Here is a 15,024-nt window from a genome sequence, read left to right as displayed (position 1 = left end):
TCAATGTGGAGGCTATATACAGGGGGTACCGGTACAGAGTCAATGTGGAGGCTATATACAGGGGGTACCGGTACAGAGTCAATGTGGAGGCTATATACAGGGGGTACCAGTACAGAGTCAATGTGGAGGCTATATACAGGGGGTACCAGTACAGAGTCAATGTGGAGGCTATATACAGGGGGTACCAGTACAGAGTCAATGTGGAGGCTATATACAGGGGCTACCGGTACAGAGTCAATGTGGAGGCTATATACCAGGTGTTACCGGTACAGAGTCAATGTGGAGGCGATATACAGGGTGTTACAGTACAGAGTCAATGTGGAGGCTATATACAGGGTGTTACAGTACAGTCAATGTGGAGGCTATATACAGGGGGTACCGGTACAGAGTCAATGTGGAGGTTATGTTCCAGCCCCCTGACAATGCACTCCAAAAATAATATATTTGTTATATATTTATTATAGAAAAAAATTGTTTAATTTTTTGGTAATAATTTTTTTTTTTTTTTAAATCGGCCCAAAGCTGAATCTAGTTGATGATCCCTGCTTCACGGCTTTCTCAATCGTCTTTCCTTGTGCCTCATCCTCAAAATGCATTGGAGGACATGGTCAAAAGGGAGAGACCATGGAACTTCCCCAATGCGTTGAGAAAGAAGTAATGAAAGATCCACGAGGAAGAACAACTGAGAAAGCGATTATAACATATCAGAGACATGTCTGTTCTACACATTATTTATCTGAACATTCCCCCGACGTTGTATAATACAATAAAAAGTAACATTGAAACTAGCTCTGTACATACAGTAAGTGCACACCACATACAGATTATCAAAAAACATCTTTATTTACACGACTTTGCTTTACGGTCTCTCTAAGTCCATCTCTTTTGGAGAATCTAACGTCACTAAATATTAAAAAAAAACTAAAACATTCTACTGCTTCAAAGTGTCTTTAAAGATGGACATCCTCTCCACATTTTCCATACAGAATCAGAATGTACAGTAGCAGCCTCCAGTTCAGGGGGTACTGTAGACAGAGGAGCCGCTGTGGTCACACTGGGGGGTCTAGAAGGCAAGTTTCTTCATAAGCAGGTAGACTCGGGAGTCCACTTCAAAGCCGTGCAGATTGTTGGCGTCACCTTGTAGCCTCATCAGTAGGCCTCCGTAAGACACATAGGCAGAGCTGGACGGAGGAAGGACAGCGTGCAAACACACACACACCATTAATAATTGTGCTGTGGTCTAAATGAAGGAGCATACATTGGACAAAAACAGACAAGAGCTGAATGCGCAAGAAAACTTTTTGAAAGAAAATAATAATTTCATGAATTAATGAGTTGATTCTTTTCCTTTCCCATTCTTACAAAAAAAACGTGTTTGATTGAAAAACTTGTTTGATTGAACATCACTGCTGGATTGTCACTCACAGACGTGTAGCTGCTTCCGTAGAGGTCTCGTCACCCTCAATCTTGTATACCTTGCCATACATCACATAGTCAAACTGATCCGCCCTGACAGAGAGAAACATGGTTCAGACAACAACAAAAAAATCCAGGAAATCAATGTAGCCCAATATATCCAACACAGCAGTTTCACAATAATATACCTGGACGGCCGATCATCCTGTGGATTATATTCCCCATCGTCAGGAGTTCCATCTTCATATAGTGTGCTGGCTATTACCAATCTGAACTTGTCACCTAGAGGGATAGTTGGAAATGCATAAAATATACAAAACAGGCTACTACAACGGCAATCAAGTTCACATTTACTTAAAAGATTTTATTAGAAATTAGACAAGACACATTCACACGTCACTTACCAAGGTCAACAGGATAGATCTGAATGTTTACATCCAAGATGAGGTCCATCTTGAAAGACTCACTTTCACAGTGCAGACGAGAAACTGAAGCAATGACAAACCACAATAAATTATCATAGCTACTACATCATGCAGCCAGATTTATTTACAAATTTGGGACATGAAGTGCTGTAAAGCTAGCCTAAGCTTATTCCAAAACTCTCACCTCTGTCAAATTTCATCCCATCTGGATCGATGTCTTTCACATCAAAGATGTCCTCAAACAATATCCCAGCCATGTCTGTTCTGGTCTAGTGCCCTGGTCAATGAAACACAGAAAATCCATCCAGTTTACACTTTACTTTGTGCTAGTAGGTAGCCATATCATAGAAACTAACGCGTCTATTGAAGAACAGCAACAGCTCCACGTTACAGCGCTTGTTTAAAGAAGACAAGAGGTAACAAACAGCCTGTGATAATTATGCTGCGTTCAAAACAGGGAACACGGAAAAATACGAGGTCAATTAATGACGTGAGTGATGTTCAGGTCGGAGCTCTAGAAGAAAATGGACCGAGTTTTTCCAGAGTTTGAAAGCGGCATTAACCATACAGCGTATGGATCTGTGCAAATGTGCTTATGTTAAAAGTATAACTTACGTGTATATATTTTTTTAATTATTATAATAAAGATTTTCTTTCTGATGTTTCAAAATCCGTTTCGCTAGCGATGTTTGACGCTTAACCCGTGTCTGAATTGTAGTTCACATGGCCAGCCGTGGCAAAGTTAACGTAGAGGCTAACGTTACTGTTAGCTATGTTTAGTCGCAATGCTTCTGACCACCATTTCGATTATCTTTTACTTTTTACTAGCTAGTTACAGTAGCTAACTAGAGCGAGCATTGTCCACCCATGACGCCAATTTCATAATTTTTTATTATAGCTAGTTAATTTTACAAATTAACTATATGACTCAAAGCATCACTGGTTAGCAAGCTAAATCGGCATATTTAGCAAGTTAGCTTGGCGACAGCAACAACTTAATCACTTACCTTGATTAAGTGAATAATTCCTTTTTTTAAAGTTTTTTTTCGCTAGCTATAGTTGTTCCAATAAGGACAATTGTAATTTAATATGTGCTGAATAACCTAAATCAAACATTAATTACTGTGCCGCGCTGAGAAAACGTGCTCGATATTCGAACTCTAGCTATTTACTTCCGACAATACCCGGAAGTGGGTCTGTGCTATGTGGAATCCTTGGGACGCCCTACTTCTTCTTCTTCTTTAAAGTTTTATGGCAGACTACACCCATTGGTGTATTGCCGCCACCTACTGTTCGGGGCATTGAAACAAAACAACGATAGTATAGAAATTCGGGTGCATGTTCACCACCACAATTGCAGCATTTCGGCACAACTGGCATATAATACTTCTCCCGTCTACATACACTTGACACCACGGGGAGGTTGGTGGCACCTTACTTGGGGAGGACGGACTCATAGTAATGGCTGGCGTGGAATAGTATCAAATACATATGGTTTCCGTGTGTTTGATGCCATTCCATTTGCTCCGTTCCAGCCATTATTATGAGCTGTCCTCACCTCAACAGTCCTCACTACTTGACACAAATAGTTTACATTTATGGGTTTGGGCACGAAGGCTTTCACAGGGAATCTCATACAACCCAAATACACGTGAGAAGGCAGAAACTCTTCAGTTGTTGTGCATCAACCACTTGATCCATTGGGACACCCTACCACATTGAAGTTGACATTTAAAATGGTTAAGATTAGGGTTAGGTAAGAAGGGTAGGGGTTAGGGTAGGGATGCCCCAAGGATGCCAGATAGCACTGATCAGATGGGAAATGGGCTGACAAAGGAGATTTTTTTAAATATTGTAGCGACCTTGTCAAATCATATGTTATTTGTCACATACACATGTATAGCAGATGTTATTGCGGGTGTAGCAAAGTGTTTCTAGCTCCAACAGTGCAGTAATATCTAACGATTCACAACAATACAGACAACATAAAAGTAAAATAATGTAATTAAGGAATATATAAATATTAGGATGAGCAATGTCGGAGTGGCATAGCCAAAAATACAGTAGAATAGAATACAGTATATACATATGAGATGAGTAAAGCAAAAATATGTAAATATTATTAAAGTGACTAGTGTTCCATTGTTAAAGTGGCCAGTGATTTCAAGTCTATGTATATAGGGCAGCAGCCTCTAAGGTGCAGGGTTACGTAACCATGTGGAAGCCGCCTAGTGATGGCTATTTAGCCCAACACATAGCAACCTCATCAAGGGGTTCGGACCTCTTATCGTAATGGTTAAGGTATTGGCTTGATAGTCACTGTACACGGGTTTTAGTCCCAGTCGGGGCTACCCCCCAAATTTCCTACAATATCTTTGAACAAATAGTCATTGTTTGGGAATTATTGCACCAAATCAACTTCACTCTGAAAGTGAAACTTGACTCAAAAGCTATTAGAACTAAAACCAAAAGATAATTTCTGTGCTAAAACTATTTATTGAGCCAAATAATTTAAACTTCTTCTCAACCTAAAGATGTAACCTCAAAATGTAACAAAAAAGAATGTAATAGTTCACTGATCAACTGGCCAAGACCCACACCAGTGTCTGTGCAGAAAGGACAGCTGCAGCTGTCCCAGCCTCCTAAACAGTTGTACAGTGGATTAAACATTAAATAAAGCGTTGTGATTTCCAGTGGAGGCTGCTGAGGGGTGGATGGCTCATACTAATGCCCGTAACAGAGCATATGGAATGGCATCAAACACATGGAAAGCATGATTTTGTTACCGTTCCACTGATTCCGCTCCAGCTTTTCCCATGAGTCCGTCCTCCCAAATTAAGGTGCCACCAACCTCCTGTGGTGATTTCACATACTACTATCTGAATTGAATGTTCATGGCCCACCACAGATCACATACGTCAAAACATATAACTTCTTTTGGTTATCATTGTTATTATTTATATAGGGAGCAAAAGCAATGGCGTATTTTTGAAGACACAAACTCTGCCATTGCTTGTTGGTCACCATAGCAGCACCCACTCGTAGCACTCGCTCCAGCAGGTATATCTCACTGGTCACCCCCAAAGCCAATTCCTCCTTTTGTTGTCTTTCCTTCCAGTTCTCTGCTGCCAATGACTGGAACGAACTGCAAAAATCTCTGAAGCTGGAGACTCATATCTCGCTCACTAGCTTTAAGCACCAGCTGTCAGAGCAGCTGGTGCTTAAAAAAAGTGCAATAAAGCCTCTGAAATCAGGCCAAGCGCCACTGCGGGAAAACAAGTGCAATTGATTCCGGAACATTCACTGCACCTGTACATAGCCCATCTGTAAACAGCCCATCTATCTACCTACCTCATCCCCATACTGCATTTATTTATTTATCTTGCTCCTTTGCACCCCAGTATCTCTACTTGCACATTAATCTTCTGCACATCTACCATTCCAGTGTTTTAATTGCTATATTGTAATTACTTCGCCACCATGGCCTATTTATTGCCTTAACTTACCTCATTTGCACTCACTGTATATAGACTTTTTGTTTTCTTTTGGCCTACTGTATGTTTTGTTTATTCCATGTGTAATTCTGTGTTGTTGTATGTGTAGAATTGCTATGCTTTATCTTGGCCAGGTCGCAGTTGCAAATGAGAACTTGTTCTCAACTAGCCTACCTAGTTAAATAAAGGTGAAATTAAAAAAAATTAAAAAAACCTTTGGGGAAATGAATGTTTTTTGTCAGTTTTCTTGGATAATTGCAAAAAAATAAGGTCTGTGGTAAACACAGCTTTAGGAGATTTTATACGTTTTGTTCTAGATAATCTTCATCAGCTAACTTCACTTTTTGTGAACTTTTAAGCACTTAAAGGATTCATAATTCATAAAGGTCAAGTTAACTGACTGATATTATCTTATCGAACAAAACGTATACAATCTCCTAAACCTGTAACTTCAGACATTATTTCCTGTGTTTATCCCAAAACCATATTCTTTGCCTATTAATTTTCTGGTCAGTGCTATCCGGGATTTTTGGGACATCCCTACCGCTAAACCCTAACCCTAACAACTACTTAACCATAAAACCTTACCATTTTAAATCTTCAAAATTGGGTAGGGACGTCCCTTAGGATTCAGAATAGCATATACCCTGCTGTTTAGGACATTTACGTCATCTGTCTCCACTTTCCAGCCATAGTTTCACAACAGTTCGGTTGCTAGGGATTCTAGGCGTCTTCCTAGTCTGGTTGCTAGCTAATGTGTTAGCTAGCTGTCTGTCTTGTTTTTATGCATAACCTTGCACTTAGTCAACATATAAATAAAGATACATCTATTTAAAGGTTTAATATTAATTCATATTTCGAAGTAGACTGCAATGTGAAAAAGGTAAGGTTGTGCGTGCTATATAACTTTACAACATGTTTGGATGATTAGCTATCGTTAGCTAGCTAGGTCAGGTAAATGCCGATAAACAACTAACGTTACAACTAGCTATGGATGGGAAGGGCAAGTTATGTCTTGTGTAGCTAGCTAGTAGCTAGCTTTGACTTGTGTAGTTAGTACCAGTAACGTTAACTAGCTAACTATATAGTCACCAGTTCTGAGCTGCCTTATGTAACTTAGCTACCTAGCTCCTTAGCTAATAAGCTAAGTGTGCCTGCCTGCTGTGTCAATTATGTCAGTGTTGAAAACCATCCATACATAGCCTCGATTCCAGAAATGGCAGTATTGTTGGGATTTCACACTCACATTGTGAAGTCATGAGCAGAGAAACCAGTGCATGCTTTCCGTGTCTTTTAGCCAGTGTTTACAACTTCACATGAGTTCCGGGGAGATAAAGGAGATGGGGGACATCTTGGCCAATGAAGCTGATCTTCTCGGGATGATCAAGGAGGTATGTGAAAGGAACGGTATATTAACTTTTACACTCGCGGGAATTGGCCTATATGGATAGGGCTATGAACTTTATTTATAATAAGGATTACATGGAGAAAATCGGACATCTCTGAAATGAAAATGGATGGCCCTCCCTTCAGCAAAATATATTTTACCTTGAAAATAAACAAGTGACCCCCCCCCCCTCGATCGTTTAACCTCACTTCTTGGACAGACCAGAGCCTTAGATATGCAGTTTTAGAAACTGTTCTTCTTCCTGTAAGCATTACATGGCAACTCAGGAATTTTGATAGCATAGAGGGCTGCGGGCCAGAAGGTTGTGGGTTCACAGACCACCTCACACAAGAGTAGATAGGGGTGGACAGATCTCCTTCATAGTAAAATAATTGCATGAATCTATCATTGTATTTGCAGGTCAGAGGAAAACATTGAATTTTATAAAAATGTCAAGCAATTCTACATATTAGCATAATCCTTTTTAGTACCCCACAAATTACCAAATTTACAGGAAAAGAATATTCAGAAAGAAAGGCCTGTGTTTTCTTATCATAATTCTCCAATGCCAAATCAGTGTGTCTTGTTTGCAACAAAAGTGTTGGCAAATAATTACATCTGAGCTGTCATTAGGAAGCTGAACATGGTACGTTGAAAAGTTAGGCCTACCTTTCTACCCCAGACAGAGTAGGCCTTCCGACGCAGAAAAAATGTAAGCTTTAACTGCTGGCTACTCGTCTTCCGTGGCTTAACCCAACGAGAAAAGGTCACAAGTGTTTCCCTGAAAGCTGTCTGGGATTAAACATCTTCTATTGTGCAGAAAGTGAATACCTTAATCAATCAATTGATAGTGACAGAAATAGATTACTTCCCAGGCAAAGCACTTTTTTTTTGTCTCCTCAGCTATAGAAGGTTGAAGCTCAGCCTCTGAATGTCAAAGAAATGAAACAATGATATCCTCATATGCGTCAGAGTCACGTCTTTCCCGGGTATTTTACAATTTGTTTGTAGCATAAAGCATTGCCAACCCAAGCACTGTTATAAGTCACTTTTTACATAAATCAGATCCCTTTTATTTTCTTCAAAATATTAAGCTAACAAAGGGTAGGCCTGTGCTTTTTGCCATTTTCTTTAAGAAAAGGTAGACCTATGGCATACCCTCTCATACCCCTTCAATTCGAGTCTTGGTTTTAACTGAACAGCCCTTCACTGACACAGAGGTAGACTACTTAAAGAGTGCGTGGTGGTTGGAGGAACTGGCCGAGAAATCTATGGCTATCGCAGCCTATAGCCTAATGTCTGTCAAACAGGTAGGCCTACCTCTTATTTATTAAATAAGAAGAAATAGGTTCCAACATAAATCCCTCTTGTTGTTAGTAAACTGTAATTAAAAGGAAGTTCGTTGCTATGACTTATGCCTACTCGAGTTTGCCTACTTTCAGCACCGTGAGGTGTACATTTTTCCGATTGATTGTGCTGCGGCTGCTGAAACACAGTGTAAGTTACTTGAATCTTTCTTATTGTAGGGTCAATACATCATGGGGCAAGAAACATTATTTTTATGAAAATCAATTATAGTAGTGGCAGGCTATCAAAGTTGACCTCCGGTCCTCCTTCTCATCTTCGCACTCTTCTTCTCAAACTAAACAGAACATAGGTTATTGGCTAGTTGGCACGCAAGATATAAATAAGAAATTCGGTAGAAGCCTTGGACTCTCCTCCTGAACTGCCACTGTAGGCCTACACAGCACAGCTTTGGTTAGGCAGCACATGGAAAAGGTGTTTGATCAACAAGAGCAGAGCAGACCAGGGCTCAGGGTTGGAGTATCCATTGCAGTGTGTAATGCAGCCTAGTTTTATTTACAAACGTTCCAGCTGTTATCTTAGAAATATAACTTTGCTCTGAGCTTCTCAAAGCATTGACTATAGGTGCATTTGATATTGCGCGCCCAGCAGAGAATCAGAGATGAGGGGCGGCATCGGGTACACATCAATGTATAGCCTAATAAGCAACTCATTCTAAAAATTCTAAAACACTGAGAAATACTGAAAATTACATGATCCTTCAATGGACTAGATTAAAAAAAAAATACTAAACCCTCCCCTTGACTGAAATTGAAAAAGCACGACTTTCCCCCATCTTCCTCCAGGTACCCATTCTGTAAATTTCGATTCTAAATTGAAATATTTCTTACAGAAAAATATGAAAGCATATGCATAACCATGGTAGCAATTGAAGGGGAACAGTTAGGAGATTCTGTGAAAATGATTAGACCAAAGGTGAGGACAAAACAGTTCACCTGACACAGGACTTAATCCAAACATTACAATGTTGATTTTATATGCATTTTACATTTACTGTACTTTTTTCTGCATTTGTTGATAACATTTTACATTACATTTTAGTAATTTAGCAGACGCTCTTATCCAGAGCGACTTACAGTAGTGAATGCATACATTTCATACATTTTTTTTTCTCCGAAATAGGAAAATACCCTGGACACATTCAGTAACACGATAAGAATATTCCTGGAAAATGTGGGGTAGGCGCAACATAAGAGAAAATAATTCCAAGAGTTCTAGTGAGAGGACTAACTGGTGTCTCCAAGTGGACACACACCTCTCCAAAGTGTGCACAGTTCCGAAGTCATTTCAATGCACTTTTGTCACTCAAAGAAGAGTCTTCTAGCGATGCCGTTGAGGAACTAGAGCAAGCACACTTGTAGTTGTTTTGTATGGAACACAACCCTGCATCCCCGCCATCACACAATTACTGTTGTTGTTTAGTCAATCCAAAAATGGCCTTTATAAATCACAATCTGGGTCTTTTGACAGCTTGTGCAATTGCCAACATGACTAGCTAAGTTATAAAATACGATATTACAGCGTCAGGCTTTCACAATTAATTTCAGGCAAACAGTAATTTTGGTGTGCGTAGAAAGGAGTCCTGAGTACATTCAGGTGCATATGCCGTGGCAATTTCTTTTCACAATAGACAAACACAGGCTCATTCTGTTCAGAACAACCCAGGGTATGACGACATGTCAATCAAATTCAATCATCAATCAAATTTATTTATGAAGCCCTTTTTACATCAGCTGATTTCACAAAGTGCTATACAGAAACCCAGTCTAAAACCCCAAACAGCAAGCAATGCAGATGTAGAAACACGGTGGCTAGGAAAAACTCCCTAGAAAGGCAGGAACATAGTAAGAAACCTAGAGAGGAACCAGGCTCTGAGGGGTGGCCAGTCCTCTTCTGGCTGTACCGGGTGGAGATTATAACAGAACATGGCCAAGATGTTCAAATATTCATAGATGACCAGCAGGGTCAAATAATAATAATCACAGTGGTTGTAGAGGGTGCAGCAGGTCAGCACCTCAGGAGTAAATGTCAGTTGGCTTTTCATAGCTGATCATTCAGAGTTCGACAGCAGGTGCGGTAGAGAGAGAGTCGAAAACAGCAGGTCCAGGACAAGGTAGCACATCCGGTGAACAGGTCAGGGTTCCATAGCTGTCGTCTTGTAACTGTACATCAAACATAGAGATCATAAACGTTGACTCTGTATATGACATGAGTTTTATGATTTGGAAATGTGAAGTGCACATTTGGACTCACATGTATTTGGCTGGTTTGTATGACATCAAAGCGGTATTTATTATAATCTGCAACATCTCATCTTTCAAAATACATCGAGTCCTCTTTAATTTCCAGCATTTCCCCGTCACTCAGACAACACGAAAATGTTCAATAGTTGCCCAATCAGCAGGAGTGATGGGGGCAACTTCTCGTTGTGCGGTGCTCAAGTTCAGAACGGCTGTCAGTCAAAACACTGAAGCACAGTTCCAGAGCTCTGATGTCATGTATAGCATGTTACTGTAAAGCAACTGTGTTGCAATTTAGGCGTTTATCAGTGCCCAAATCTGCCATTTTACAACCCGTATACGAGTATGATTGTAAAGGGCTACGGCATCTCATTGGAAAGAGTATATTATGAAGGGTATGGGAAATCAAAGGTTTATTAACACATCTCATTGGTATGTGAAATCCAAGGGTTTAAGACATCTCATTGCGAACACATATGTGTCAAGTCAAATGTGCTTAATGTTGCTAACCATGCAGCGATGCGGCACCAGTGTCATTCTATGTAGCCCGTCTGGGACCAGTCTAACTGTAATCGACTCAGTCTCAGTCACTACATGCAATTGTGTAGTATTTGGATAAAAGTAGGTAGTGTTTGTTGTTTTAATCTGAATTGAAAACTATAACTTCTCTCTTTTTTTTTCTTGACCAGTATTTGAAGTATGGTGAATTTGAAGAGACAGTTCATCACTTTGAGAAGGAGTGTAAAAACAAGGGGAAAGTTGTTCCAAAGCCCAGAGGCAACAGTCTTCGGGACTCGAAAACGCTGATTATCCAGGTAAATGGTTGATTAAAAAAATAAAACAATTAAACAAATAAAGCTGCATTCTATGGCCATTGCTGGAAATGACAGATATCCGTCATAGATACCCCAAATAGTATACTAACCACAGACGTTGAAGTTCTAAAGGACACATTCCAAAATTCCTTGACGAAGATGATAGGTTCTATTTGAATGGTACTAACAAACTCCTGATTCCCTACAGAAGGACCTGTTGAGCTCATTTGATGACGGCGACTTCAAGGTGTTCTTCGAGCTGTGGACAGAGTTTGTCCCTTTGGAGGTCAGGGACTGTGACCCTCATGCCCAGAAACTGGAGTTTTACCTTCATGTCCACTTCACCATCTTCCCCCTGAAAATCCACTTGGGCAGACATGTATGTATAATATTCCTCTCCTTATTCTGAAGTACTACCACTAACTGGATCACTCTGTTGGATGTGCAATTCAAAAAAATATGTTAGAAGCTACACAAGCTCTAATTCTGTTTTAGTATGAGTTCCAGACCCAGGTTCAAATAGTATTTGTTTTCTTTCAAATACTTTGAGTGTGAAATTAAACCTGATTATGGAATGCAAGATGAGCAGTTTTGCCCTTTTTGGTTATCAACCTTGTTCGGTTACTGTACCACCAATGACATTTTGCTTTGCCCGTAGTACCCCTGATGTACATCCTCATGTGCATTTTACCACTAGGCTTATTGTCTCATGAGTCCTTCTTAAATACCTGCTGTGGATAGGCCGAGTACTCCTGCTTGAGAACCACTGCACAAGGCAAGCTCAATCGAGCACACCTTGAAATAACTATTTGAACCCAGGTGTGGTGTATTCCGTTTTCTGTCTCAACGTTGTACCTCTTATATCAGACTTATAGGCTAAGTGTTGCTCTTTTTTAGCACAAGCCTGGCTTTGTGTACTTTTGCATATCAGCTCCCTCATCTCTGTGGTGAGAAAATAGCATACAAAAAAAATGGATCAAATCACCATCAGCCAACAGATGGCCTCGCTGCACCATGCAGCCTTTCCTTAGCAACAAGCCATTCACACTGGTTAGTTTGGTGAAGTTCTCTTCACCACTCCTTGGTTCCCAGTAAATCAAAATGGTGGTCCTATCCAGTGCAATTGTATAACCTATAATCTATAGCATTTGTGAAAGTTGTGCACCATAGATAAGATTAGATTCACTTTGTATTATCCCATCAGAGTAAATTCATTTGGTCACGTGTTTAAAAAACGTAAGTTGTTAATACAATACAGTTCATAAACATATCAATGCATACACAGCCTATACAGTGCATCTGGAAAGTATTCAGACTCCTTCCCCTTTTCCACATTTTGTTATGTTACAGCCTTATTCTCAAATGGATTAAATATTTTTTTCCCTCATCAATCTACACACAATACCCCATTATGATAAAGCGAAAACAGGTTTTTAGACATTTATCCAAATGTATTAAAGTATTAAAGTATTTAGACCCTTTGCTATGAGACTCGAAATTGAGCTCAGGTGCATCCTGTTGCCATTTATCTTCCCTGAAATGTTTCTCCAACTTTGGAATTCACTTATGGTAAATTCAATTGATTGCACATGATTTGGAAAGGCACACAGCTCTCTATATAAGGTCTCAAAGTTGACAGTGCATGTCAGAGCAAAAACCAAGCCATGAGGTAAATTAATTGTCCATAGAGCTCCGAGACAGGATTGTGTCGGGGCACAGATCTGGGGAAGGGTACCAAAACATTTCTGCAGCATTGAAGGTCCCCAAGAACACAGTGACCTCCATCATTCTTAAATGGAAGAACTTTGGAACCACCAAGACTCTTCCTAGAGCTGGCAAACTGAGCAATCAGGGGAGAATGGCCTTGGTCAGGGAGGTGACCAAGAACCCGATGGTCACTATGACAGAGCTCCAGAGTTCCTCTGTGGAGATGAGAAAAACTTCCAGAAGGACAACCATCTCTGCAGAACTCCACCATTCAAGCCTTTATGGTAGAGTGGCCAGACGGAAGTCCGCTTGGAGTTTGCCAAAAGGCACCTAAATGACTCTGACCATGAGAAACAATATTTGCTGGTCTGATGAAACCAAGATTGAACTCTTTGGCCTGAATGCCAAGCGTCACGTCTGGAGGGAACTTGGCACTATCCCTCCGGTGAAGCATGGTGGTGGCAGCATCATGCTGTGGGGATGTTTTTCAGCGGCAGGGACTGAGACTAGTCAGAATTGAGGGAAAGATGAATGGAGCAAAGTACAGAGAGATTCTTGATGAAAACCTGCTCCAGGGCACTCAGGACCTCAGACTGTGGCGAAGGTTCACCTTCCAACAGGACAACGACCCTAAGCACACAGCCAAGACAACGCAGGAGTGGCTTCGGGACAAGTTTCTGTCGTTGAGTGGCCCAGCCAGTGCCCTGACTTGAACCCGATCTAACATCTCTGGAGAGACCTGAAAATAACCTGACAGAGCTTGAGAGGATCTGCAGAGAGGAATGGGAAGCACTCCCCAAATACAGGTGTGCCAAGCTTGCAGTGTCATACCCAAGAAGACTCGAGGCTGTAATCACTGCAAAAGGTGCTTCAACAAAGTACTGAGTAAAGGGTCTGAATACTTATGTAAATGTGATATTTCCGTTTTTTATTTTTAATACATTTGCAACATTTTGGAAAAAACGTTTTTTGCTTTGTCATTATGGGTTATTGTGTGTAGATTTGATGAGGGAAGGGGTCTGAATACTTTCCGCATGCACTGTATACAACAGTGATATGGTAGTACTCCCCTCCCAAATCAATACATACAGAGCCTGTATACAACAAGAGTACTACCGTCCCATATCAATACATACAGAGCCTGTATACAACAAGAGTACTACCGTCCCATATCAATACATACAGAGCCTGTATACAACAAGAGTACTACCGTCCCATATCAATACATACAGAGCCTGTATACAACAAGAGTACTACCGTCCCATATCAATACATACAGAGCCTGTATACAACAAGAGTACTACCGTCCCATATCAATACATACAGAGCCTGTATACAACAAGAGTACTGCCGTCCCATATCAATACATACAGAGCCTGTATACAACAAGAGTACTACCGTCCCAAATCAATAGTCCAATACTCTTAGCAATGTTGTCTCCAGCTGGAGCAGCCCACTACTTTTAATTACCAAATAAATTCAATCAATAATTTCGTTTTGAATGTGTTTCTCCCACAGGACCGAGCGGACTTTGAGGTGAGGATCACCCACTTCAAGAACTACCTGGAGACGCGAGGGGCAGCACTCAGTCAGACCACTGAGTTCCTACCCTACTACGCCCTCCCCTTCGTGCCCAACCCCATGGTGCACCCCTCCTTCAGAGATCTCTTCCAGGTGACACCATTGTCCCTGAACGTACTCACTATACATGTCATATCAACATTAGCTGATTGGGCACATAAATGAATGAATGAATATGCTGTACTTCACTAACTGCCCATGTTTTGCTATGGTATGTTGTTATCAGGATTCCTGGATTCCAGAGATGAAGCAAGAGTTGGAGAAGTTCCTGACTGTGACACTGAAAGTGTCCAACACTCCAAGGCTTCTGTCGTTATATGTATCCTTTTGACAAGAATCGTTAAATGTGACCCATATTCAGTTAAGCTGAGGTCACACCAGGAAGGTCAATCTGAGCAGCATAAAAAAAAAAAACGTTTACAACATACGTTCACAGCATAATATCATATAATAAAACCTATATACACTAGTGAGGCGGCAGGTAGCCTAGTGGTTAGAGTGTTGGGCCAGTAGCTGGATCGAATCCCCCGAGCTGACAAGGTAAAACTCTGTCGTTCTGCCCCTGAACAAGGCACTGTTCCCCGGTAGGCTGTC

The 15,024-nt window shown here is 40.7% G+C and overlaps 2 protein-coding genes across 7 annotated transcripts in view; one reads left to right on the top strand and one right to left on the bottom strand.

Annotated features, from left to right (window-relative positions):
• Window positions 1-508: 508 nt before the first annotated feature.
• polr2h (RNA polymerase II, I and III subunit H) lies at window positions 509-3,012 on the bottom strand. Its single transcript, NM_001146652.1, is given in 6 exon segments — window positions 509-1,181; window positions 1,426-1,509; window positions 1,605-1,698; window positions 1,821-1,904; window positions 2,026-2,118; window positions 2,849-3,012. Coding segments are annotated over 5 exon segments (453 nt in total). The 5' UTR covers window positions 2,099-2,118; window positions 2,849-3,012; the 3' UTR covers window positions 509-1,063.
• A 3,010-nt stretch (window positions 3,013-6,022) lies between these two features.
• armc9 (armadillo repeat containing 9) overlaps window positions 6,023-15,024 on the top strand; it is a 97,140-nt gene continuing 88,138 nt past the window's right edge. For 5 of the 6 annotated variants that reach the window (XR_006759786.1, XR_006759787.1, XM_014149854.1 and 2 more), the window contains exons 1-6: window positions 6,023-6,218; window positions 6,633-6,726; window positions 11,017-11,142; window positions 11,351-11,521; window positions 14,368-14,523; window positions 14,657-14,749. Coding sequence is in view for 4 of the 6 variants with exons in the window: in XM_014149854.1 (XP_014005329.1) it covers window positions 6,652-6,726; window positions 11,017-11,142; window positions 11,351-11,521; window positions 14,368-14,523; window positions 14,657-14,749 (621 nt within the window). In the remaining 2 variants the exon portion in view is untranslated. The remainder of the gene's footprint in view (window positions 6,219-6,632; window positions 6,727-11,016; window positions 11,143-11,350; window positions 11,522-14,367; window positions 14,524-14,656; window positions 14,750-15,024) is intronic. The other variant, XM_045697413.1, reaches the window with a different exon arrangement.

The sequence above is a fragment of the Salmo salar genome, chromosome ssa16 (assembly GCF_905237065.1).
Source record: "Salmo salar chromosome ssa16, Ssal_v3.1, whole genome shotgun sequence".
Taxonomy (NCBI): domain Eukaryota; kingdom Metazoa; phylum Chordata; class Actinopteri; order Salmoniformes; family Salmonidae; genus Salmo; species Salmo salar.
This window is presented reverse-complemented; position numbering and strand designations above follow the sequence as displayed.